Source organism: Beta vulgaris, chromosome 9 (assembly GCF_026745355.1).
Source record: "Beta vulgaris subsp. vulgaris cultivar EL10 chromosome 9, EL10.2, whole genome shotgun sequence".
Lineage (NCBI taxonomy): Eukaryota > Viridiplantae > Streptophyta > Magnoliopsida > Caryophyllales > Amaranthaceae > Beta > Beta vulgaris.
This window is the reverse complement of record NC_079210.1, coordinates 5,795,340-5,823,173: the sequence shown is the minus strand read 5'-3', so window position 1 is coordinate 5,823,173 and position 27,834 is coordinate 5,795,340. Positions and strand designations below refer to the sequence as shown.

Sequence of the window (27,834 nt, the reverse complement as noted above, 5' to 3'; positions counted from 1 at the left end):
CTCGTGGGTAATCACCAGGGATGATTGTTGGGTATATGGTAGTATATGAAGCTCATGGAGGTGTATGGGTGTGGAGATGAGGTTGCGTAGAAGGAAAACGTCATTTGGGACATAAGGCTGACTTTGAATGCACATATCTTTCAATATATAAATGATTTTGAGGTGATTCAAATTGGAGGTGATAGCTTGTTCCGAGAGCTTTCCAACGATAGGTCATATGTCCAATTCCGGTGAGAAACAAGAAAGTTATGACTGTTTTACGAAGAACTGGCAAAACTGCGAGAGCTGACCGCGACTCGCGGCCATTTCCGCGACTCGCGGCCATTTCCGCGACTCGCGGTTTTGCGGGGAAAAGTTCGACGCGTTGATTTTCCTTAATGAGGGTATAAATAGGTGCCCTAATTACGATCAATGTATTCTTCATCTTTAAACACAGATTAGAGAGAGAAAAAGCTATAGAGAGAGTTCTTGAGCGCCTTTTTGTAATCTTTATTGAATATTCATCGATTCCTAGTGCATATTCGTGGTTTTTCTCCCAGTTCTTGGGTTTCCACGTAAAATTTCTGGTGTGTTCTTTCCTGCTTTATTATTTGATATTCTATTATTGTTTGATATTATTCTTAGATTGATAGTCAATAGAACTTACAAGTGGTATCAAAGCTAGGTTGGTTTATTGTCTAGATCTAGAATAATTAACAATGGAGGATTCAAAGATTAGAATTGAGAAGTTTGATGGGACAGATTTTGGATATTGGAAGATGCAAATAAAGGACATCTTATATCAGAAAAATTTGTATCAACCTTTGTCTGAAAAGCCTGCTGAGATGGAGCACAACAAGAATGTCACCTTTTTCCGTCCGCCAAAATCGGACGCTAAAAACACGGGATCGGACGCTAATGAGATTAGCGTCCGATGACGGACGCTAAAAGGCTGATGCAAAACCCCTGGTCGCTAATTGTCCAATTAGCATCCGCTAAACGGACGCTAAACATTTAGCGTCCGATTTTTCATCATTAGCGTCCGCCTGGAAGGTTGGACGCTAATTAGCGTCCGACACTAGTAATCAGCGACCGCTTATAAGCGGATGCTAATTAGAGTCCGACAGTAATCGGAAGCTAATTAGCGTCCGCTTTTAAACGGTCGCTGATTACGAGTATCGGACGCTAATTAGCGTCCAACCTTCCAGGCGGACGCTAATGATGAAAATCGGACGCTAAATGTTTAAACCAAATGCTCAAATAGACCCATCATTATCAGCTTTCACTTGCCCAAAGTTTTACTTTATTATTTTTATTTAATTCATTTTATTAACTTTCAATTATTATTTCAAAATGAACAATGTCAGAATAACAAAAATTGAGAATTAAACAAATGAGAATTTTATTTAAATTAAATATATATAATTACAATCTAATACCAAAATTTAGTACTATAATAGTATAATTACATTGTAACTAAAATCTAATACAACAACTTTAATCTAATACAAGTCCAAGCCACTGCCAATGCCGAGGTACTGCACCACCAGGCCAGCCACCTATTCTCATCTTTGTCTTAGCTGACATTTTCAGCTGTGGTACACTCCCTTTTATTTTGTTCCTTCTCTTTCAATTGAACGACAGGTGCTCACATTTCTGCATTGCAATGAACATTTCTGCATCACATAACGGTAACATGTCAATTAGAGAAAGCAGCCAACTGATCACATTGCCATGACAAGAACGATTTAATAGTGGATCATGAACAAAGATTGGATCAAAAGAAGTCTCGTTATCTTTCTAACTCTGTAATTTATCCTATGATCATATACTACGTATATCAATTGAATAGTTGAACAGTGTGCTCAATAACCAGCCAAGCAAACCTCAGCCCACTAGAAAGATGGTTCAGGTTAAGACTTGAGACCTTAAATGCAATAAATCTCATGATCAAATCCTTAGAATCCTTGTATATATATTAAGTGGTTGGTATTCAGCAATAACCATTACAATGCTTTAATCTACATCGTTGATCTACGTTAGCGATTTTAAGGTTTTTGACCTCATAAATAATCATAAAAATGCAAGTAAACTATCCATAAATGTATTCTTGGGGGTAAAAAGTGATAGCTAATTAGTGACTACCCACAATTTTGTTATACTATTTTAGATTTTATTAATATTTCCTTTTGTTTGTTATCGTGGTTGGCATCGTAGTTATAATGGATTTTTGAACCTTCCAAAAAACATAAACAAATCAATTTAACATGGAACATCTACAAAATATAATTGACTGAAACCTAAAAGATCTTACCAACTACAAGCCTGAAATTTAGACCAAGGGGATCTGATGTTTAAACTCTAAGTACAGATTTTCAACTACTATAATAAATTCAATCCCTGCCAATGTTCCTTCCTCCCCTTGTTTCCATTGTACAATCCTAGATTCCTAGTACCCCTACTATGGAGACCAAACTTCGTTTCTCATCAAGGAAAGAACAGGCAAGATTGCAGCATACATTCTCACTAGATATTAAACTCATATTGACAATCTTTTAGCTGATATTTCATTTAGGAAATCTTTTGATCAAGAAAGATATCAACAGAATTCATTTAGTCAAGATAATTAACTAAAATAGATGATTTTGTGAAGAGATTAATAGAATCCATTTTCTAGATATATTTTAACTTAAGTAGAGAATCTTTAGCTGGAGTTAGGGAACAGGAAATAAGAGGGATTGCAGCAAAATATCACCTTCATGATACAGCAATGTTCAACACGATAACTACAGCCAATTGCAGCTCCCCACGCACGAGACCGAACGTTGTTTCGCAAAGTAGACACATAACCTTCAGGAAATGGCAAGTTTACTTATCAAAGGACAATATAAAATACACAACTAAACAGAATAAGAATGGCTAGTTTAAGCTGATTAGGGCAAAAATGGGAAATAGATAGCCAATGTGTTTGATATCCCATTGACAAAGCATGCAAAAACTACCAAGAAACAAACTCCTTGGGGCTAATGGATAAAACAAGCAGCAAGCAGACTTTTTCTTGCACAAAATTGATAACACTTTTAAAACTGCATGAGCAACAACATATCTGCAGCAATTACCAATTTTCTGATGTTCGTACTAGTTAACTACTTCATGTTCAAGATATCTACATGCCTCATCTTTGTATTAAGACAGGTGAAGAGAAATGAGAAAAAAAATGAAAATTCATGCCAAAAAAAAAAATGAAAATTCATGCCCAAAAACCAGATCTGGAAACAACATTCATAAAACAAGAAACAACTCAAAATCTCAGAAAAATCAAAAGATTAAACCGAAAAACCAAAGACAAAAAACCCAAAATCGCGAAATTGAATAACCAAATCGAAAATAAAAACACACAAAATCAAAATCTCAAAACCGAAAACTCAAAAAAATAAAGAAAAATCGAAAAACAAAAAAATTAAAAAATCTTAGGGAATTCAGATCCAGGAAAAACCGAAAAACCAAGAACAAGAAAACGCAAAACAAAATTAAAAAAACAAAGAAAATCGAGAAAAATAAACTACATAATCAACAATCAAAACTAAAAAAAACAAATTTATTAGTTAAATCTGAGTAGAAATACCTGATTTCGTGAGATCTGAAAGAAAGATAGAGCACCAAAATGTGAGATGAGAGTGAGGAAGAGAGAGAAACGTGAGATGAGAGTGAGGAAGAGAGAGGCGTGGTGAGGGTTGTCTGGTTGATAGTTTGGTCGACTGGAGGTATTTCTTCAATTTATACCTCTGATTTAGCGTCCGCCATTCAGACGGTAAATTAAGTAAACGGACGCTACTTAGCGTCGGTTTAAAAGTACGGATGCTAAATTTCATAAAGCGGACGCTAATTTGCATCTGTCGTTTATCAGACGCTAATTTTAAATTTACCGTCCGCTTATATCGTCGGACGCTAAAGTCATACGCTACAAAGGCGGATTTTTGTTGTGGAGGAGGCTAGTGGAAAGTACTGGACAGACAGGCACTAGCGGTGGTGCGTTTGACATTGGCTCGGACTGTGGCGTTCAATGTCAAAGATATCAAAACAACGGCTGGATTGATCAAAGCACTGTCAGATATGTATGAAAATCCCTCTGCAATGAATAAGGTATATCTGATGCGCCGTTTGTTTGGTTTAGAGATGAATAATGGTAGTTCTGCTGCTGAACATATTAATGAATTTAATTCATTAGTAAGTCAGTTATCTTTGGTTAATATTGTCTTTGAGGATGAAGTGAAAGCCCTAATTTTGTTGTCCTCCTTACCTACTGCATGGGAAACTGTAGTAACTGCTGTTAATAATTCTTCTGGTAAAGAAAAATTGGTTTATGATGTTGTCCGTGATCTGATTTTGAGTGAGAGCATTCGAAGGAAGGAAAGTGGAGAATCATCTGGAGCATACAGTGCAGAAGGTAGAGGGAGGGAAAAAGGGAGGAACTTTCAGGGAAAATCGGAGTCAAAGGGGGACCGGAGTAAGTCAAAAGGCAGGGCTAGTGTTACTTGCTGGGGGTGTGGTAATGAAGGACATTTAAAGAGAGATTGTCCTAGGAAAGAGAATGGGAAATGGAAGAAGAAGGTTCAAGAAAGTGATGATGAAGAAGAAGCATCAACTAACTTGATTTCTGAGTACGATTCCGATGCTTTGATGGTAAGCATGGATGATCAGGGAGAGTTGGTTGGGTGCTCGGGATCATGGGTCTTGGATTCGGGTTCTTCTCATCATTCCTCATCATGCAGGGAGTTGTTTCGGAATTTCAAATCCGGAAAACTTGAAAAGGTCTATCTTGCGGATGGCAAGACAGTGGAAGTCATGGGGAAAGGTGATGTGAGTGTGAAACTCACACATGGTTAAGGCTGGCAAAAGCTGACACGACACGATAACACGACACGAACACGACCTGAAAAAACCGGGTTAGGGTTGAGATTTTCGACACGAAAAGTTAAATGGGTCGACACGAACACGACCTGAAAGTAAAATGGGTTAGGTTAAGGTTGAATTTCCTAACACGAAACCAACCTGAATTGACCTGAAAATTTAAAAGCCCAAAAAAAAAATCATTTAGTCCGAAAAACTATCAGAATTTTATTTAAGCCCAATAGTAAACTTTGAGCCCAAACTTAAAATAAACCCTAAGATTCATTTCTCAACTTTAGGTTAGGCTGGAAGTTTCAAGAATTCACACGCCGCTTTCTTTTTTTTCCATTTCAAAAAGTCTGAAGAACTTTCAACTCTCTCTCTCTCTTAATCTCTTCGTTCTTCTCTCAAAAAATCAGAAAAAATAAAAAAAAAATCGAAAAATCAAATAAAAATAAGAGAAGATTGTACAACAAACTTTAAGGTAATGTTCCTTCCTTGTTGATCTTATTCCAATAATTGCATGTTTGTTTTTCAAGTTATTACATGTTTATTTTTGAAGTAATTACAAGTTTTTTTTCGAACTAAGTAATTACAAGTTTTTTTTCGAACTAATTACATGTTGATTGTCGATTAATTATGTGACTAATTTTATAGTAATTTTATGACTAATTTTTGAGTAATTATTTACATAAATTTCGAGTAAATATATATACAATTTTAGAGTAATTATATTAGATATATTTCTGTCCGTTATATATATACTTTGTACAATTAAGATGAAGCAGATTAGCATTCAAGATGTTTGTGCTCGTGGACTCATCGAAACTTTGCAGTTCTCAGATGGACCTGTTCTCTCTAGTCTCTACACTTAAATATGTTTAGTGGGAAAACAGAACTACATTCTATATATCGCAAGTTTTTTAGTTAATTTATTTTGTGTTACGAATTTTGAGTAGTAGATATATAATTTTTTTGACACAATCTGTTTTTTTTTTTTTTTTGTTCTGATTATTTTAATTTGTCATTTTAAAAATTACAGTGGAAGGAATTGATGTCTTCCCATACTGCTGAACCAGTTTGTCTCAACTCTGATGAAGAATTGGACTCTGCTTGTGTCAAAAACGAGATTAAAGATAAGAAAAAGGGTGCTCTTGATGTGAACTGTGAACTTTGTGTTTTGGTTGTGATTTGTGAACTTTGAACTTTAATTTATTTTGTGGTTTGTAAAAATTAATATGGGATGCATTTGAATTTAGATTTTGGATGTCAACATGAACACCACACTTTGTAACTTCATGGTTTGACACTTGACAGCCTGACAGGTTCATGTGGATTAATCATTATTGTGGATGCATTATGTAAAATCATGGTTTGATAGTTTTTTAATATCAGGTTGTAAGTAGGTTTAAAACGGGTTACGGGTTCGGGTCAACCTGAAAATTTCAGGTCAAAACAGGTTCACTTAACCCGGTTCGAATTATGTCTAAAAAAAATCAGGTCAAACAGATCAGGTCAGGTCAACCCGGAAAAAAACAGATCAGGTTAGGTTTCAATTATTTGACCCAAAAATTAAACGGATCAGGTTAGGGTTGGGGGGTAGCTGACCCGTTTAGATATGACCCGAACACGAACACGACACGACCTGATCTGTTTGCCAGCCCTACACATGGTGGCTCGTTGGAGTTGAAGAATGTCAAGTTTATCCCAAGGTTGAAGAAAAGCTTGATATCAGTAGCCCAACTTGCTACATCGGGTTACAAGGTTGTGTTTGATGGTGGTTCTTGGAAGATTGTCAAGGGAGCAATAATCATAGCTCGTGGGGCAAGGAGTGGAACACTTTACACCATGGGGAGCACAATAAAGGGATGCAAGATTGGGATGAGAACTTCATGTAGGGTGTCGTTTGGTCGGAAAACTATCGATAGTGAGCCAAGGGATGAGAGCCGTGGTGAAGCGGTATCCCGGTGGCAAATTGACTGGTAAGCGTACAAGGTGAAGGACGGCACACAAGCATGATGTGCCGGAAATCCTAAGTGGAACAAAGGGTGTATTATTCGAGTGGGAGCAATATGAGTTTGCTTTTAGAACAATGAGAAGCTTCTTTGGCTTAGGTGGTAATTGGTTTTATTGAAGTTTGATGAGACTTCAATGTGCTTCTTTGGTTGGAGAGGAAGTGGTTATCTTCTTTAGTTATAGAGGAAGGGATCTTCATTTGGTTGTACTTGTCTCTAAGGTGATCCGACCTCCGGGGTAGGAGGGTGTGTAGGTTCATAGAGTGATGGTGCAATGATTTGGAGTTTATTTATTAAGAATCAAAGTCGGTGTAGATTTTGATGTCTTTGAATTGGAGTTGGTGCAAACTTCAATGTCAGTTTCCTTGGTGTAGAGGAGATGTTGTCATGAGATGCTTGATGTATGTCATGGTTTGGACACGACTCGAGATTGCTTTTACAGTGGGAGTTGTGTGTAGGATGATGAATGAGAGGATGATGAAGGTATGAAGTTTTCTTCACTTACACCTATCTCCAAGTGGGAGATTGTTGGGTATATGGTAGTATATGAAGCTCATGGAGGTGTATGGGTGTGGAGTAGAGATGGCAGTGGGTAATGGACCCTACCCGGATCCGTGGATCCAGATCCATTTTTGACGGATCTGGATCCTCAAATTTTGGACCCTATGGATCCGGGTAGGATCTGGATCCTCCTTGAAAAATATGGATCTGGACCGGGTTCTAAATAATTACCCAGATCCAGATCCGTTTACCCGTTTTTTTAATATTATTATAATTTAATATTATATTTTGATAAAATTAGTTATTACATGTAAAACGGATTTTCGCTTAAATTTTGGATTTGTTCCAATTAATGTGCGATTTTTGTGCGAATTCACTAGATAGTTAAGTTCGAAAATTGGGTTGATAACTAATCTACATTTTGATAATTGAATAGTTGTAAGTAGTTACAATGGTTATTTTTCAAAAATAAAATGTATTTTTTGGTTTATATTAGATGACTTTATTGTTTAAAATCTTTAATTATTGTGAAAATTAGGATAGTTTGAAGACACTAAGCAAGGATCCGTTTTGGATCCATTTAGGACCCGGATCCGTAGGATCCATACGGATCTGGATCTGGATCCTCATTCTTATTACCCAGCGGATCCGGGTAGGATATGGATCTTTGCCTAAAAAACGGATCTGGATCTGGATCCTAGAGGACCCTGTCCAGATCCTACCCATTGCCATCTCTAGTGTGGAGATGAGGTTGCGTAGAAGGAAAACGTCATTTGGGACATAAGGCTGAATTTGAATACACATATCTTTCAATCCTTAAATGATTTTGAGGTGATTCAAATTGGAGGTGATAGCTTGTTCCGAGAGCTTTCCAACGATAGGTCATATGTCCAATTCTGGTGAGAAACGAGAAAGTTATGACTGTTTTACGAAGAACTGGCAAGACTGCGAGAGCTGACCGCGACTCGCGGTTTTGCGGGGAAAAGTTCGACGCGTTAATTTTCCGGTTTTGCTTAATGTGGGTATAAATAGGTGCCCTAATTACGATTAATGTACTCTTCATCTTTAAACACAGATTAGAGAGAGAAAAAGCTATAGAGAGAGTTCTTGAGCGCCTTTTTGTAATCTTTATTGAATATTCATCGATTCCTAGTGCATATTCGTGGTTTTTCTCCCAGTTCTTGGGTTTCCACGTAAAATTTCCGGTGTGTTCTTTCCTGCTTTATTATTTGATATTCTACTATTGTTTGATATTATTCTTAGATTGATAGTCAATAGAACTTACAATGATTGCTTGAAGAAATGTCAAAAGAATTTAGATGTGGTGTTAGCTGATAGAAAAACTTGTTTGATTGTGGATGATACTGAAGAAGTTTGAAAGAAGATAGATATGGATATGGAACTCAATAGAGTTTTCAACATGCTAAAGTTGGTACATCATACATATTTTGATGCTAGCTTTGAGTTTGACAATGATACTCATGATGACTATTGCATGACGAGAGAGGTAAGAGAAGTGTTGAAGTTGGTTACCTCGAGTTTGGTGATGAATGGAGGCACCCAAAATTTAGGAGTTTAGAAGATTGAAAAATCACATCAGCAAAAAAATAAGAATATGCAGAAAAAGGTCAAGACCAGAGGATATTTGTGTCCAAGAAAAAATTGAATTTCAAGGTGTAGTACTCAAAACAATGTGGGGAGAGATGCTTGCCAACTAAATACAAGTCGTGTTCCGGAAAAAGAAGCAAGAAACTAGTCAAGCTGTAGTTATATATGTTGGTGAATGGTGATCATGATGTAGACATAATGTTGGAGTTTAAATGGGCGTTGTAATTTCGAGCTACATTTTTCTTTGATCATTAATAAGAAGATATATGGGTGGGCCCCCTAGTCCCGTGGTTTTTACTCTTCACACTGTAGAGGTTTTCCACGTAAAAATGTGTATTGCTATTTGCAAATCTTGTCATTATAGTTTGCATTGCTTGATTTATGTGATTTCTGTTCAACTTATTTTTTCATCATGTTTGAATTGTAGAAAGTAGAGATAGAGACTGATATGTGCACCTTATTATTACAAGGTTATGAGCTATAGGTTTAATCTATTCATTAGGTCAGGCAACGAATGTCGCACTAGGATAACAAAACAAGGACATAGAATCAAGACTTTATTTTGACCAATATTATAATCAATATGGAGTATTATTTGATAAAATTATTAATAGTATAATCCTAGAAAATTACTTTTAGAAGTAAATAATATGTGTTATTGCCTTCATAATGTGATTGTTTTTTTTACAATAAAGTTTATAGATTTTTGACCATATTTTTACCTATTTCATATAGTAAGATATTTTTGTGTTATCAAGTTAAATTAATTAATTTTGGTTCGCTCATTCATAATAGGAACTTTATCACTGATAAGCTAGCAATATAGTCTGAATTTGTATTTCATATTTGCATCTGTAAAGTTTGATAAAAAGGAAAAACTGCAAACTGATTCTTGAGTAGGTGCTTTCTGGCACGTACGAGGCAGTCTTGATTTCTAGTTACTTGACAACAAGATCTCAAGTTGAATTGTTAAATGTTTTTTTTTTTGACATCAAGAAATCGTACATTAATTGAAAGAGGAATTACAGCCTAATACTAATACAACTTCATCTACAACAAGCAAACAAACTGAAAGAAACTTTAAGAGTTCTTACAATACATAAAAAACAAAACCAACATAAAACTAGAAAGAGTCGTATATGACGGAGGGCATCGCTGGTCAAAGTTAGTGATAGTGGAGGTAAAACGTGGATCGCTGATGAATGTGGTGAGAAGAACGATTGTCGTTCACGATTTGGACGACGAACAACCAATGGCGAGCGTCGTACCTCGCCGCATGAGCAATCCCAACAAACTGTTATTGCTTGGGATTCTGGGCTCATGATCTTGAGAAGAGTCACAGTCCTATGTGACTCGATACTCTCGCTCGAGAGTATTGCATGTTTCTCCAATAGAAGATAGAAACGCTGTCGTGTGGGCGCACTGAAAACCACCAGATACAACTGATGTGCCGCCTGTAGATTTGATGTTGTCAAGGCAAAGATCAGAAAGATCAATGCCAAGCTAGAGAGAGAGCTAAATAAAGTGAGCTCTCGAACACTTCGCCGGTTTGCGAAACCGGAAAACGAAAAACCCAACCATGAAAAACGTGCATCACCCCGACCATGAGCACAATCCACTTGAATCACTTGTATCCACAACACAAATTCCAAAAAGACCACAAATTTGACTGTGTTGAAACCTCATGCCTTATCCAACCAATTGACCCTTAAACTTTTAAGAAACATTCTGATAAACTTCTTGAAACTACTGATAAACAACCGTAGGAGGAGCCCACTTAGGGAAGCCCGACGCGAACTAGGGGGGAGAGGATAGGGAGGCCCGACGCGAAACTTGGGAGGGAGGGGATAGGGAGGCCCGACGCGAAACTTGGGGGGAGGGGATAGGGAGGCCCAACGCGAACTAAGGGGAAAGGGGACTGGGAGGCCCAACCGGAAAACCGTGAAACCAGGACAGGGTAAAGGGAGGGGGATGCCCGGACTCGACTGAAAACCAAAGAACAAAGGGATGGGGAAACAACACAATAAACCAACGAGGAGAAAGGACCTGACGACGACGACGACGGCGGGAGGGGGACGCAAGCAACCAACGACGGGGGAGGGAGAAAACTAACGACGACGGGGGAGGGGGGAAACCAACTACGACGGGAGGGGGAACACCTTCCAGCGACGACGGGGATGGGGACACCAGCTAGCCCAGACGACGAGACACCGAAAAAGAGAGAGAGAGGCGGGGCTCGACTGCCGGCGTGAGGAGCCCGCGGTGGCTCACGCGACAGTCGAGCCCGCTAGGGTTTACGATGTGCGGCGAGAAGTTGTAGGGTTTGAAGGGAGAAAATTTTAGAGAGAGAGAGAGGTGTAGTTAACACAATCAGGACGAATTGTTAAATGTTAATACAAGCTTTATTGGGGTTCTTTGGAAGCTCCATTCAAAAAAACAAATACATTTTGATCTACATTCTGCCATTTTTTACCATTGCAAAGTCTGACAATAATGTACTATGATTGGTAAATTTACCCTCAGTGAGGGTAAGATTCTGATGTATTACAACTATGGCAACAATACAGTAAAAATGTCATCAAAGTTGGTGATTTTACTTAATTATCGGGTTTTAATCACAATCTAGTACTTGTACAAGGATGTCAAAACTCAAAATATTAAACTTGCTAAAAGGTACAAGTTAGCTGTTTCACAACACATCAAATTACAACTAAGAGTGACATAATATCATTGTGATAAAAAGATGGTGCCTCATTGGCATTTTGGGGAACGCAAGGCTGCAAGGTCATCTAACTAACTATTTTCACGTACAATCCTAAATGCTAGGAATAATTCTTCCATAGGTAACTTCTCACTTGGCTGAATTTACGTGCAGGTTACTACAAAATAATTCCAATTCCTTTTCTCTTTATATATAGATTCCAGCAAAAAGTACGTCCGCAGAGCCATTCAGGACTAAGGATGATCACTTATATACAGTAAAAGCTATGTTAACCCTCAGTTACAGCATACAAAACTGCTCTCCTACATTATCACAATCATCCAACTGCTACTAGCCTACTACTCCATTGAAACTGGCCCATCTTTCCCACCAACGTCTACTTGCGCACTTCCCCACATCAGGGTGGTCAGCATTAGCTTGCCAGCATCTGAATAGTCTTTATGCTGCATCAAAATTGCTTCAACAGAAGAACCAGAATCCTTCATACTTGGCAGCTCAGTGTTCTCTTGCCTCAATGGTAACACTTCATCAAAGCCTCCATCGTACATTTCTGATTCCTGCCCATAACACCTCCTTGCTGCCTGGAAAAGCATAGTCTTCTGCAGAACCCGTATTGTGTCCTCATCGCTCCATCCTTCCGCGATAGAGAAATGATAGAGTTTTTCCCAGTCATCATGATCAACTGCACTTTTCCAGCACTCTTCTAAAAGTGATTTGTTGGAATTTCGGAAGGAGGAGCTAGTCCAAGCAAACACATCAAAAGCCCTTAACAATAGCTCTGGTGTTTGACCTTTGAGGCACAATCTAACAAGATCCCAAGGAGGAAGGAGTCGGTGTCCAATTTTCTGCTTCTCCATGTCATCAGGACATAGATTCAAAATATCTTCCTGCAATAGGCAGAAATCATTCAACCATCTATTCGCAGCTCAAGTAGCAAAATTATGTGCAGTACAAGCAAAGAAGTAGATAGACAATAAGTGCCAGATCCAACTACTTCCAAAAGTTTATTTTTTCTGTTGCTTGGTTTTGGGAACAGGTGGAAAATATATAAGTAGTTATCAAGCAGTCAATTAACAATGCATAAGGTGGCAACAGAAATGGCGATGATAGTACGTCTATCAAAGCAGTCATTTTCGAGAGGTAAAACAAAAATTTTAACAGCTACTGTTTTGTAATGAATCTAATGATGTGAGGGTTGCTTATAGGCTAGCTAAGACGGATGTGTGTTTTTCTTATAAGATAATCAGGGTGAATAAATAGAACCTCGCATATAATGTTGCTCACTGAGAGCGATTCTTCTAAAACTTAGGAGGTGAGTTGCCAGTGGGACTGATGTGTATAGATGACAGTGGTGTGACATTAAGAAACAGAGAAGAGCAATTGACGGGTATGTCCTTACATTATACTTCTTATATTCTGTAAAATGGCTCTAGGAATAGAGAAGAACAGTTAAATTACAGCGTAGAGTAATACTCCCTTCACTCCAATATATTTGACACTCAACTGACTTTTACTATTATTTGTTTGTTCAAATTTCAAAACACCAATACTATTACTACTCAATGTAATAACTAACACCAATCAGAAACTCCGCTTTCCTGTCCAATGGTCTGACCAAAAGCTCTTTGATCAGACCAAAAAATATTTTTCCGTATTTAGCTCAAGTTTTTAAGTATTTAAGGTTATTCAACATCTTTTTCATAGGCTACCTTTTAATCGATTTTTCGTAACTTCACTGTTTATTGCTTGACAAATAATTGGTCAGACACTCTAGGCAACAGTTACTACACTGGAACTATGGAAGGAGTAAATTAGTTTTGAAAACCGAATAGAGAAACAAAAATAAAAACATTCCCGACATATTGTAAAGATTGGAACAGCTTTCACAAGGAAGTCTATATGCAAGCACCATATTTTAAATTTGATTCATGTTTAATAGAATTAGAAGCGTAAAGCATTAGGCTCATCAAGTTCCACAAGACCTTGCCCCAAAACTTATCATAAATGTTCAAGTAAACATGTTCTATCTGAAGGTACCTGTGACTTCAAAATTTTCAAGTCTGCATCAATACGTTCTATGTCTGCCTCATAGTCTGCATCTTTGCCTGTCAAATTGTAAATATTATTAATCTATTAGAGAAATTGTGCAGGATACTAAATTCAAGTAAACAGGTCGCATGAAACTATGAACTCTGAACAATGGGCCAACGAAGTTTTAGATCGAATTATCAAAAAGCACACTACAGAAAAGATGGGTAAGGTAAGACAGACTGACAGATAGCCCTCAATGAACAGAACCTCATTGAATAATCCTATGATCTAGCTGCCACTGCTTGTTCTTTCTAAGCTGTTTTTCTCCCTTGAAAAAGAAGATACAATATACTTCCTCCGTTCTATTATTATTGCAACATAACCCTTGATACATTTTTTAAGAAAGCTATGTGAAGAGGAGACAGATAGAGATAGGAAAAAAGTGGGACCCATGTGATAAGAGAGAGATAGAGAAAAGGTATTACCAAACAAGGAAACATTGCAATTAATGTGAAACTTCCAAATAAGGGAAACATTGCAATTAAAAAATAACACAGGAAGTAAATTTCAAGCTAAGTAATACAAAAGGGCAAGCTGCTCTCATAGAAACAGTCGGACACATCAGCTACCCCGTTATCAACTCTTTTGAGTCTTCAGGACGAGTAATTCATAAAAGACCCCACCACCCTAGCCCACAAGGAAGTTAGATAGGTGACCACATCACAAAGCAAGTTGCACAATAAAGGAGGGCCGTACAAAGACACTCAGTGTTAAGTTCGTCTCACCTAAAGCGTTTATATAGGAAAGAGTAACATGTGCACTAAGTATTTCAAATAAGTTCCACTCCCCTCTAATTGAAGTAAGAACATACTGCTAATCAAACAAAGGCTAAAGACAACTATGCCCATAAAAAATTACAAAAACTATGACACGAAGAATCTCAAGCCTGCCCTACTTAGTGAAGTAGCAAATTTCAAGCTTGTAATCAATGAAAGGACCATCAAGACACTACTAGAGCACTGTCACTCCAGATAGGGGATTTTACAGAGACTATGAACTTTATAGTTGCAGCTTTTCATCCCTTCTTCTCCCTTTGCTCCTCTCTGTAGACTTTCCCTCGATACATGCACACTAAGATAAAGTTATGCAGGCACAACCACAGCACATAATCAAAAACACAGATTCTGACTCTTTCAGAAAGCAATTGGATGGAGCATTGAAATTGAAATATTAAGAAAAACAGGAGCAACGTGTTGTACGATGCAAGGCATAGAGGCAAACCTGCAATCGCAGCTATCTTTGATAGATGCAAAAGACGCTTCCTCTGGGGCAATGTATATACTGTTTTCCTCAAATCTAGTTCTGTCTCCTTTTCAGCAGCCGAAAACATTTCATCTCCAGAAAGGGCCAGGCCATGAAGAGTTTTTGAAGCACCAGAATATTGATGAAGAAAAACTTCATGAAGCCACATAAGATCTGAGTGATCCTTCAGGAAAATGACAAGCTCCTGAGGGAACTCTTCCCCTAGCCTCAGAAGTTTTGGAAATTGCCCGTTCTCATTCAATTGCTCAAACACAAAATAACTGAACCCTCCTCTTGGTCCCATGCTTTCATTCTGCCCAACGTAAATTATTATTAAGGTTTGACACAAATAATGCGAGATATAAAAGATTAGAAGTTAAAATAAGAACTGTTTCATAAATATAGAATTTTTTCTTCCAGGCCAAACAGTAATGCAGACCCCAACTACCAGAATCACAGTAAATGTAAGTTCAAAGGTCAAGCAATTTATTAGAGTTACATACAAATCAATCAGCATCCTTATTCCAAGTACAAGGGATATGTTCAGCATTTGGCAGGTGAAGCTGCTCTAAATGCTAAAGTACTTGTTCAAACTTCAAACACACAACCTGTAAATGCTACTTTTCAAAAAGACGGAATTACACTTGCAAAAGCATATCTTTGACCAATTTCCACACTCCCCCACTTTTCTAATAGATCTCCCCTCTACCTTTTTCTCTTCTCGGTTAGTAGCAGTCCATACACAAAAGAGTTTTGGAGGTGAAACTTAAAAATCCCATGGTAATACACACTTAAAGAAAGAATACACCATTGAGACTATGTAACCTACAAAAATTGAACTCAAATTTATACACAATGATAGTTTTGGAGGTGAAACTCAAAAAGCCCATGATAAAACACATTTAAAGAAAGAAATCACCATTGCAGCTTTTAAACTAAAGCAAGTAAATAATCTCAACTAATCCATGGTAAAGTACACCCTTACATCTTTGTTCTTTGCTTTATAAGAAACTCACCTTATCTACACCTCTCGCGTGCATACAAGATACAACGGATTTACGATTGAGAAAATAGCACTCAATGACCACTTCCTCTCTGCAAACTAATGACCAGCCTTCTAAGCAAGTCGGTGACATTGGCAATACAGCATGCTATCCTCTCACATGAAATTCAAACCCTAGATTTTTCTCTTTCATATCCACTAGATCATAATTTGATGCAGCGAAGCGTGAGCGAGCACAGACAAGAGAAGGCCAAACACTTTGGCTTAACGGGAATGAGCAACGACGAAATGAAAAGAGAAAGTGCCCCAGGCACCCCATTTAGAAAGAAGGGTCGAAGGGATTGGACCCTAAATCAACTTCGAAATCCTCTTTTTTGAGTCATCAAAAGACTGATCAGGGACTGAAAATATGACATTTATGTCCATTGGGTTTCTAGTATTATGGAAGTAGCCTAATCATGTTTTTATTTTGCCAGGTCAGAGACATTTTGTGGTCGTTCCAGGGCCTGTCGTGTCACCAAAGGTAAGGCAAGGCAAAGTGGCGAGTACGAGCATAATAGCACGTAACTTGATACTATATTCCTTCCAATAGCAATAAAGGAATAAGGTTGTGCCGAAGTTGAGCTTACAACTGCATTGCAGTCAAACATCCCTCTCTCACATCGTTTGAAGACATAAGGTTTCTTCTAAAGGTTGGTCATTCACTTTGAAAAATAACATAATTTATAATCTACAATATCCACTTAAACATGTTTAATGTTTGAAGTCCGAAATATTAGGTGTGATTCAGAAACATTGATCGGACCTAAGCACGTAACTAAGTGAAAAATACTTTAATGATTGACTTCTAGAGTGGGAAGCTTCCAGATCATGATAAATTTCAACAACGGAAACATCCAGCAACATCTAAAAACTAAGAAGCAAAAAAAGTCAATGCAAAACTTGTGGGGATCTAACAATTTAAGGAAAATAGGGGGGATTTAATCCCCTTTGGTCGCCCGTTCAATTTTCGCAAGGAAATTAAATGAGGGCGTTCCTCTCCCTAGGGGGGGTCACGGGGGGATTTGATCCCCTTTGGTCGCCCGTTCAATTTCCGCCATCATTTTTCATTTACTAAAAGTAGTAATTCAATTACCAGTCGAGTTATGATCAGTTAATTACTGTGAAATCGAATTGGAATGGCTTTCGAATAAGTTCGGGAACCCTCGAAAGGCACCCGAACGTTTATAAATAAGCTAGTAAGCAAGTAACTTCCTTTTAAGGGTAAAAGCGAGTAGTTCGTATGAGATCAATCCTTGAACATGGGATCAATGATCATACCATAAGATCTTTAAGAAGGGCAGAATCATTGAGGTCACAGCAAATGTTCCAAAGAGTTCGGTAGGCTTCATGCCGCCTTGCCACAGACAACAAATTTGATGACAGTTCTCTAAGAATCATGTCTTTCTGTTCTTTCTCGTCACCTGAATCCTGCAGAATTAGAAGTTGTAAAGAAATTAGTTCTGCAGTTGAAGACACTCATTTGCTATTTCCATGAATGTGGGAGAGGGAATCAAACTAATCATGCCCTAACAAGACCAAAAATTGTGATAAACATACACAAGCCAACACTGACACACAAACAGGGATTTGAACTGCAACTTAAACATTAATAAGGCAGTCTTGCACTTGTCCCCATTTTCAGGCCATCTCATTAGATAAGACAGAAGTTACATCTGTGTTCCTGACAATTAAAAAAGACATGACCTGAAGGAAACAAAGCAAGCTATCAAAATTCAGGGTGTAAGTGCACTTGAAAATGTCCCAAATTAAGTCTAATCCAGTTCAAACTTATTGAACTAGACTGGAGAGGCAAAATGATTGAATTGGATATGGAATCAAATTTCTGAGTCCAAAATAGTGCGAGCTGGACTTGTACTCGTCCTTTTGGAGTTTAAAGTCCAATCTTAAGTTTTGAAGGGGAAAAAGAGTCTGCATATGCTCCATAAAAATAATTATCGAAAAGAAAACAATATGATTTAGAAGTTATTAAAATTTATTTACAGCACTTTTAAAATACGTGAAGATGTTATTAAACTCTATCTCTAATATTTTTCCAAAAATTAATTGGGACAAAATGGTTCAATTATTTTTTTCAGTAAAAAAGAAAGGTTTAGTTGGGCCTAAAACGAGAAAAACAAATCTCAATTCAAAAATTTGGACTCAAGAACATTAATTTGGATTGAACTTGTGAAAAGCTTGGACTGGTTAGACTCAGATTTTCAAGCCAGGCATATTTTGGACTGGATCCAATCTAGAACATCCAATTTACCACCATCAAAATCAACTTAGTGATGTATTTCTGTCAAGATAACTAAGGCTTGGAACGACAAAAATTCAGAATTCGGAAGCCTAAGAACACTCAAAATGAAGGCAAGTACAAACTCGGCAGAGTTCAGCTTACTAGGTTCACAAGTATTTAGAAAAAAACTACCTTCTTCAGCTATGCATTACTATTCATTCATTACTAAGCAGGTTGATGTGTATGATACTCCTTATTTTTCCCCACAGCCACCTATTCCCCTCAGCAATTACTCACTTCATGGTACATAGTCTCTGACACAAATGAGATATCGAGATAAACCATCCACCACCACATGACATCCTTAGATGGATATGGATGGCTTTTACCAGTCTTTAACATGTAAAATCTGTATATTGTGCCAAATAGGAACACCGTCAATGGATTTTTTGCCAAGGTCCTTAGCTAAGAAAGACTATGTTCTTATTTTCTCTTCTTGACCAAACTCCAAAAGAAATCTGAACAATATGACTTTGAAAATGATGAAAAAAAAAAAAGTAAAACTGATCGAGTTAAATTATTAGCACATAAAATTAAGCAAACAAACTAGATTGGAGAAGTATTCATTAAATATTAGCAATCAGATTATAATTCTTGGATATAACATTAATGAGAGGAACCAGAGAATTAGTAATTTTCCACTAAGGAAACACAATAGTTATGTCAAGCCACAAAGTTCACTTCTTGTGGTAAACAGACTTTTGAGGGAAGGGGGGGAGCAGGTGTGCACATCTTACAATGGCATTTCTAGTCTTCTTGGACATTTTTGAGTAAGCATTTAGAGGAATCTTCGTCCATTATTAATGTATTCTTTTTTCTTAGAAGAAGCAGCTGGAAATAGGCATATTATAACGCTAAATTGGGCTTCCAAGTTCCAATAATAATCGCTTGATATGTAAAGTGCAGATAAACGAACCTGAAATCTAGCATTCACAAAGACCTTGATCTGCTGATAGAGAGAGTCCAGAAGTGCATCCCTTTTTCTCGAATACTCATCTGAGAGGCCTTTATACTCTTCCCCACGCTCAATTTTAGCAGTGATGGCACCAACGTATGCCTCTAGTACAACGTCAGCTAGCACCTCCAGATGGGAACATATATCTGACTTAATAGACAGATCAATTCCAGATGAATCATCTAAAATCTTAATCATAAAAGAGGCGACGCTCCAGATCCCATCGCGCACAACAGGCTGGCTATACCAAGGAACCAAGCCATCAGGAGGTGGATACCACACATGGTGCTCATTTCTATAGTGCATAGCGCTGCGGATCAAAGTTACACATGCTTTTGACAATTCACAAACTCGCTGGACCTGAGCTTTAAATGGCTGCCCCACATTTAAAATGTAATCCAAGTGCTTGTCCAAGCAATAAAATACCTCTTCCAAGTTAGAGATCTTACTGTAAAACACTTCAGCATTATCCCTATCCATCAAAAGAACAGCATTTCTGCGGGCTCTCTCACCAACAATCTGAATTAAATCCCATAAAGAGCCTGAAACTCCTGCATTGGCACTTGAGTGCTGGGAGCTTGAATGGCTCTGACTGATCATATTTTGTAATTCCCTAAGCTGAATCATGCCAATCAGCTTTTCACCGTCTTCCAATATAATTTGGAGAGCATGTCCTACAAAAATGATCATGCCAGATTGATTATGCCATTCTCAGTCGAGAAAACATAGACCAATGCAGACTTGGCATGTTGTAGCCCAAAGAAAAAGGAAAAGCAAGTAAACTAACAAATATCAAACACAGAAGACAAAACAAAGATGAAAGAGAAAGAGGAAAAGAAGCAATACCCTTAAATAACCTAGGAGAAGTTTCTGAATATATTATCAATTTTGTAAATTTGAAGTCTATCTATCATCCACATACAGATTTCTGTAAGTTTTTCTTCTATTGCTTAGTTGTATGAACTTAGCATATTTATGAAATTATTTTATCACCAAAAGCAACACTCTGAATAGAAAGAGAACTAGGGAGGGGGAGAGAGAGAGAGAGAGAGAGAGGAGAGAGAGAGAGAGAGGAGAGGGGAGAGAGAGAGAGGAGGAAAGAGATTATGGAAAGGAGTGGTTCATTTTGTAAAGGAGTAAATTACTAAACTTCAGCACACATATCATAGATATCTATGATATTATACAAATGGCAGTTCTTTTACACATTACTTAAAAGTTAACCAAGAACTTTCTTATAGAAAAGAAGGAAGCATTCCACTAAACCAACCACTTGAAGTGCATGTTTTCATTGTTCTCACATTCTCAAAATACGACCCATGAGGCCATTAATTAAAAAATGTCTGGAATCTACAAGGCATTGTGAGTTGATATACCATATTACCATTAATATTCCCCAACTTCTTCATACCCACTAATTCCATTATACGAAGGCATCAGAGTCAATGAAGAATAGTGTCGTCCTGGCTTTAACTTAACACTAGTGATTTTGTCTGCATTTTATCCCTTCGAGCACAACTCTGATGGGGAATAGGGATGCAAGAGTAAACTAGGGAGCGGAGCTCCTTAATAAGACTATAAAAGCGAGGAAGAAATGCAAGATTCCAATCAACTACTTCATCCAACAATATAAACAACTGAGAGTAATTCTGTCACAGTAGAATTCAACAAAGACTACAATATACTCCTAAGAAAAGAGCCCATCTCCAAATGGGTAGTCAAGACTGTCTAAGCAGTCAGATAAAGAACAGTTGCTAGAATGCTTTTGATCTATGGGTAAAAAGGGCTTTCTCCTTACATCCTGTACACAAATTAATATAAAATGCTACAACCCAATGTTTGTATTTGACAATAAATCAAACCAGTACAACAGGCTATGTAAAGTTTATGCTTCATCCCCAGTACATATATTTAGAGACAGGTTGACCAGAAAGTGTGCCAAGCATATTCAAACAAGAGAAAAATGCAGTAATTTATCGACTCAGATTCCACATTCGTCTTCTGAAGAACAAAAGTAAATAAATTTAAAAAGAGGTAAAGTGGTAGCTACCATTACTTGCAAGTGGATTGGTGTGAAATTCCTATGAGTAAATGGAAAAAATATTAGAATTGCTTAGCCGAAATGTTATGGCCCACATTGGTCATGTAGGAATGTCATGTAACATTTGAAGTAGACTTTCCAATACTAAATCTCATTCATGATTTTAATTCATAACCACAGTCAAGAAAAGAGGCAAATAGTAGGGGTCGTGTAGATATTTCCAATCTCACTAAAACCAGACAGAAATGACAAACAACTTCCCGTCCGCGGCCTCGAGCCTGGACGAAATTGAGTTAAAAAAGAGTACTGGAATACTACAAATCCAAATTTACAGGAAAAACAACGTAGCCTGCATGTAGGAGGAATACACTTACTCTGCTCCAAACACAATTCTTCATGGCACTTGGACAAAGCCAAAAACTGAAGAAATTTTTCATGTTTCTGTTGCTTCTCTATAAGTTGGTTTGAAACAACAGCCAAGGAAACAATTTCAGCACCTCTAGTTGTTGTCCAGTGCTTAGCCAGAGAATCAACAATTGATTTACTTGCCCGAGCAAACACATTAGTTTCTCCATCCCTTTCAAATGCCCTGACATTTTTCAGTTTTTCAAGAGACCCATCAACCTGACCTGACAAGAGAAAATCATGAAACAGACGATTAAGTAGAGCCTCTGCTTCCTCATCTTGAGCATTCTTGCCTGCAACCCCTGTAAAACCAGATCTCTGCTTGCCACCAACATCCCGAGCATCTAGACCAGCTTTCCCAGGAGATACACCAGCTGCATTCAGAAGGTTTTTATTTTCTTCTGCAGGAGACTTCTCATTTGAGCTTCCTTTGCGTGACAAGCTTCGCTCTGGAGGTTCAACTCCACCAAACAATACAGCCTTCTCTGGTATTGCCCAGACTCCAGCTTTCTCAGTCAGTACAACCCAGGCGCCCTCCTCTGTATCATCAGTCGAAGGGAAAACAGAAGCATCAATAACTTTTCCAGCATCATATGGCAGATCAAATTGGTAAAGCCTGGTTGAGTTTCTCCAAAAGTAAGACACAGTCGCAGTTCCATCTCCAGACAGTATGATAGCTGATCCTGAAGGCTTACCCCCAACTCTCAATTTCATTGAAAACAAGAATTCCTCCTCTTCTACTCTGGCTTTTGGAATAATAACCTGTATAGGGGACTTCTTCTCTAACACCCTTCCCTGTGTAAAGTCCTTTGAGGTTTCATCTAAACCAGATTTATATTGCATAGTTAAGAGAGAATATTCTGTGTAGCTTGAACTGCTTAGACGATCCTTACAAAATATAGCAACAAGAATGGTTAATTCTTTACCACGTTCATCGACCTGAATATCCAAAGGCCAAATTCTCTTCTGACCAGCCAAGTCCTTCTTAATTCCTAGTTCGTTATCAGTGCCAATGATTTCATGGCACCAGACTTTTAACAAAGTTGGATTAGGTGAAAGTTGAATGCTGAAACACTGTATTTCATGATCGGTCAATACGAAAAACTGCCTATTAGATTTTCCAGTCAAGAGGGATGGAAAACGCCATATAAGAGATCTTGGATACCCCTTACTCCCTGACGGATGACTATAGCCACTAATAGAAGTTGACAGGATATCACATACTTTTTGACGGAGAACTCCAGCAGGAGTGCAGATGAATTGCCAGAGTTCACCATTGGAACTAGTGGCAAGTGCAACACAAGCATGGTGATTGAAAGGGATGGTAGATGCAATCAAGGAATTAAAAGAGCTCGGATTAGTCGAAAGCCTTTCAAGCCTATTTTCTGATTGCAGTTGACGTGGAGGACTCCTACCATGCCCCATTGGAGAAATAATCTCTGGCTCTTCAGAAGATGCAAGACTGATTCTTGGAGTCGCACCGTCATCTGAATATATATCAGGCCAGTATACAATAGCTCGACTTCTTTGATTGCATAATATGACTCCAGCTGAGGTCAACTGATTTACTATACTGCTACTCTGGTGAACATTGTCCCAATTGATGAGACAAAGCAACCAAGTATCACCAAGGTATGCATTTCTACTGCAAATATCAGATACATCTGCTGGAAGATCAAGAACAACACATCTCTTTGAAGCAGCAGGTGATAGGTAACTCCATAGAAAAAGTTTACTTCCGCAAATCATCCAAGACAACCCAGTTTCCTTGTCCATCCCACCAGAAATGCACGCTTCACCTGCCACAACAATTCCAACAGTGTCCCACTCAGACATACATATCAACCTCACAAAAGGCAGACAGAAAAGGCAAGGTTCTTGTAAATGAAAAGACAAACTCATATCATTAACCTGGGACCGAATTCCGCAGGAAACTTGTCTGTTCATCATGAACAGCTTGTGGAAAATCTCCAACATACACAGGCTGTGGTAGATCAACATTTTCCATCTTTTCATTTTTCTTTGCCGAAGGGATTCTGCCAATAAACATACAACGATTAGTTTAACACTACCCTAACTTCAAACTGGCAACTATAACGGCAGTTAATTCAACAACAGAGGGAAGAAGAAAACTGCAGCAGCATCTAAGCAAAAGCTAGATGATAGTTAAAAGAATATTGAACTTGAAAAGCCATGATGAACAGCTTTCAAACAAAGGATTTCCACATTTAAACCAGATGGGTTTTCCACATTTAGTAAAGCATATCAGCTAGGGTGACTCCAACAATAACAGTTGCTCCAAAACACAATCCCCTACAACAGGCCTATGTCCTTATCAGCTACTGAGTTTTAGTCACTTCTCCACTGGAATTTCTGAGTAAACAAAATGCAAATTTGTGCATTCAGCAAGCCACAAACATTATACCCAAAAGGAACCAAGTTTGAGGTGCGGATAGTATACAAAGGTTAGGAAGGACATAAAAGCTAGAAAAACTGCCGGTCATGCTTTACAAAGGCCAATGCGTATACCAAACAGGCCACACAGCCATCATGCTCATCAGCTCAGAAAGCTATGGTATGAGATGATACTTGAAACTCTAAATAGGTTGGGATACTCCAAATAGTTTCAGGACTCTGATCACCACTGACTCACTGAGTACATGTTTTGCAGTTTGCACATAACATTCTATGAACGAGAACACCATAAAATTAAAAAAACACCTCCAACATGAACGGGATATTGCTAAAGCAATTCACACACTAATTGAGATATGAAATTGAAAAATTCATGACCGCTTTCCTTTTACCTACAGCTTTAGTAACAATGTCAAAAAGTTAAATTAAAAGTTAAGCAATCAATAACAAGCCAAGTCACCAACTAATTCAGCATATTCGCCGCCAAATATAACATACTTGTATAATACATAATTAACTCCTATCATAATACCAACGCCAACTAATTCATACTCATTCCAGAAGCTCCAATACTACAATTTCGCTCTAGTATATCTAAATTAAACACAATGTCCTTCGACATCAAGCCGCAAATGAGCCAACTAATACATACTCATTCTAGAAGCTCCAATACTATAATTTCGCTCTAGTATATCTGAATTGAACACAATGTCCTTTGACATCAAGCCGCAAATGAGCCAACTAATTCATACTCATTCTAGAAGCTCCAATACTACAATTTCGCTCTAGTATATCTAAATTAAACACAATGTCCTTCGACATCGAGCCGTAAATGAGCTAACTAGTTACCACCATCAGTTCAACAAAAATCGCCTAAAATCAGTTAAACAACAGTTGCCACACATACAATAGCTATGCAAATAAACACTTAAATTGCAATTAAACTAAAAATGAGCAACAAAAACTACTAAAACTCATAGATAAGTTGAATTAATTAGAGAATACCTGGCAATAACAGATAGACGAGAAGCCCAAGGAGCAGGAGTACCACTTTGAGGACGATTAGGGATAGAACCGTCATTTATGGAATTGCGATTACCGGCTACCGGAGTTATCGGTGACGAATCGAACAACGGCGTTTTCTGCTGGTTGACATTTCGGTCTTTCAAGGAACTGTAAGTCGATTTCTTCCGCGAAGAAGGAGAGAACATTTTGGGGAAGAATCGAACTTAGAGAGAGAAATGGAGAGAAGAAAGGGTTTATTGAGGGTTTTTAGGGTTTTATGAAGGAATTAGGGGAATGGTGGAGGAGAGAGAAAGATGGAGGTTTGATTTTGAAGGTTGAATGAAGCTCAAAGCCTCAAAAAGCATAGGAGTGTTAATGTTATAGTGAAGTGAAGCTGTGAAGGAAAGAAAGAAGAAACTTTGAATTTTCTGTTGTGGTCTTAGTCTACAATTACGAGGGCGGGCGTTTTTTCTATTTTCCTCCTTCTTGCTTTTGGTTTACACTTTACAACTAGTTGGTGATTCGGGTGACCAAATTATTTAACAATGTGAATTTGAAATTTTAAATTAAAAGTTTGAGAGAAGTGGGAAAAAAAAGTTATAGGTACTTCATTAGAAATTTAGAATGTGTTTAGGAATTATGTTCTAGTTTATTTTAAAATTTTTAGATAGTAAATTATAATATGAAACATTCATTAATATAACATTCGACTTTAGGAGAGTACATATATATACATAATAATTACTTATAAAAAATATGATCCAATCTTGTTTTTGGATTTTAGGTTAATGTGTAAGAATATAACCGATGTAACTAAATGGTGAAATAGTACTAATTAATTACGGAGGTTATAAAAATCTGAATATCTTTTTCTTTGTTTCTGTTGATGGGGTTCTTTCCCTCCCTCTTTCACCAAAAAAAAAAAAAAAAAAAAAATCTGAATAGGCTTTTTTCTTAATATAAGAGTATTGAAAGGTAAGTGATATGTCACATTTATATATAATTTTAAGATGTATTTTGATTGCATTTAGAACTCCTTTTAGAGCATTTAGGTGCATAATGGCATGAATTGCGTAAGTTGTGCTCTACTCCCCGTTTGCGTGTTTCGATGATTGATTATCTAATATCAAGCCTATTAATCATTGAAAATGAAGATAGCTTGCGCAAGGATCACAATGCATCCGTTTGGGACAATTTCGAGTTAGAATGAAGCAAAGAGTTAGTAAAAGAAGTGCCAAAACTGACACCTGTTTACTATTTTAATCATAAATTTTTATAAAAAATTGATAATCAAAAAATTCTAGTTGGAATAGAAACTAGACTTCAAAGGCTTTCCAATGATAGGTCACACACCCAAATCAGACTTATGTTTTGAGAGATACAAGCTTCGCAAGTTGACGCAAATTTGCAGTTTCCCCGCCCGGTCGATCGGGCGAAAAGAAATTTTCATCAGAATCCAAGTCTTATTTGCCCGGCCAACCGGGCGAGAAAAGATCCCAAACTGGTTACGTGCCCGACCGAGCGACGTTGCCCGGTTGACAGGGCAGAATTTCCCCTTTTGTCGTAGATTTTAATCACCGTCGCCCGACCGGGCGGTTTTTTGGGACGGTTAATTTTGCCTTTTTTAGTCGAATTTGTAAAAACTATAAATAGATTTTTAGTATTTTCGATTAGACCATCTTATTAGGTTTGAACACTTAGTTTTTTTCTCTCTAGCTATGTAGTAACTCTTTACTTTGAAGATTATAAAGATCGTTAATTTTGTTTTTCATTGTTCTTCGATCATTCGGTATTCTTTTTTACTCTGTTTAATTTGATGAATTCTTCTATTTGCATTATGTTTATTGTGTTTATCATTATCATGATTGAGTAGTCTTTTTCTGGGGTTTAGTAAGAGAAACCATGTTTATAACTTTTTTTAATGTGGTTTAAAGTGCTTCAATTCAATATATGGATTGAACTAGTAATCCCTATTGATTTATTATGCTTGTTTAATTCATGTAATTGTGCAATATCATGAATTATATTTAGCTAATAGGAGTTAAAATCGAAAGATCGTATTATTTAGAGGCTTGTTACAATAGGTATGTTTGATTATGTTGAGCGATCATACTGGCATATGTTAATATAAGAGTTGTTAATACCCGACCGTAGGATCAACGAAATACTCTAATTATTCGAACCTTAATCCAAGTATTGTTGAACTATATTGTAGTAATTAAATTGGTATAAGCATAGTGGACCGATCGATTGCCTTAGGTTTTAAATTATTTGATAAACTTCCATCTTTTTGTGCTCAAGATTATTCTAGTTTAGTTGTTAATTATTTAAACAAATTTCTCTCTTGAAGTAGTTAAATAATTGAGCATAAATCTATAGAACTCCTCTCCTTGTGGATCGATCAGTATTTGCCAGTTTCTGTTAAACAGACACCCTGCACTTATGGCATATATTTTAAAACCTATCAGTAAGACATGCTATTATTAGCATTAGCTTAATGAGTGTTGATATATATATATATATATATATAAATATTATATATATATATATATATATATATATTTAATTGTTTCAATAATAGACACATTATATTATTTTAAAATAAATTAATTTTCCCACGA

General features: G+C 37.3%; 2 protein-coding genes and 1 long non-coding RNA gene across 3 annotated transcripts; 1 reads left to right on the top strand and 2 right to left on the bottom strand.

Annotated features, from left to right (window-relative positions):
• Positions 1 to 1,364: 1,364 nt before the first annotated feature.
• Positions 1,365 to 3,899, bottom strand: LOC125493406 (uncharacterized). Its single transcript, XM_057391874.1, has 3 exons — positions 3,605 to 3,899; positions 2,735 to 2,829; positions 1,365 to 1,655 (listed from the first exon to the last, which is right to left on the bottom strand). The coding sequence occupies exons 1-3, from the start codon at positions 3,870 to 3,872 to the stop codon at positions 1,590 to 1,592; spliced, it is 429 nt and encodes a 142-aa protein (XP_057247857.1). The 5' UTR covers positions 3,873 to 3,899; the 3' UTR covers positions 1,365 to 1,589.
• Positions 3,900 to 5,069: 1,170 nt separating this feature from the next.
• On the top strand, positions 5,070 to 6,236 carry LOC104893984 (uncharacterized). The gene is made up of 2 exons (XR_790172.3): positions 5,070 to 5,353; positions 5,912 to 6,236. It is a non-coding gene; the product is annotated as an uncharacterized LOC104893984 (long non-coding RNA).
• Positions 6,237 to 11,566: 5,330 nt separating this feature from the next.
• LOC104883162 (nuclear pore complex protein NUP133) lies at positions 11,567 to 25,651 on the bottom strand. The gene is made up of 8 exons (XM_010667632.4): positions 25,214 to 25,651; positions 23,705 to 23,829; positions 21,763 to 23,592; positions 19,309 to 20,021; positions 17,372 to 17,521; positions 15,028 to 15,361; positions 13,753 to 13,820; positions 11,567 to 12,602 (listed from the first exon to the last, which is right to left on the bottom strand). The coding sequence occupies exons 1-8, from the start codon at positions 25,417 to 25,419 to the stop codon at positions 12,054 to 12,056; spliced, it is 3,975 nt and encodes a 1,324-aa protein (XP_010665934.1). The 5' UTR covers positions 25,420 to 25,651; the 3' UTR covers positions 11,567 to 12,053.
• Between the last annotated feature and the right edge of the window lie 2,183 nt (positions 25,652 to 27,834).

Bases quoted from the DNA above. Each gene is read 5' to 3' on its own strand.
- LOC125493406 (XM_057391874.1), bottom strand. From the start codon at position 3,872: ATGCAAATTAGCGTCCGCTTTATGAAATTTAGCATCCGTACTTTTAAA. The intron at 2,830-3,604 runs GTATTTCTACTC...CATTTCCTGAAG, and splicing joins TTCAGATCTCACGAAATCAG to GTTATGTGTCTACTTTGCGA. The intron at 1,656-2,734 runs GTGATATTTTGC...TATGTGATGCAG, and splicing joins AACATTGCTGTATCATGAAG to AAATGTTCATTGCAATGCAG.
- LOC104883162 (XM_010667632.4), bottom strand. From the start codon at position 25,419: ATGTTCTCTCCTTCTTCGCGGAAGAAATCGACTTACAGTTCCTTGAAA. The intron at 23,593-23,704 runs GTTAATGATATG...TTGTTGTGGCAG, and splicing joins CCTGCGGAATTCGGTCCCAG to GTGAAGCGTGCATTTCTGGT. The intron at 15,362-17,371 runs GTATGATCATTG...TACGTTGGGCAG, and splicing joins CCCTTCTTAAAGATCTTATG to AATGAAAGCATGGGACCAAG.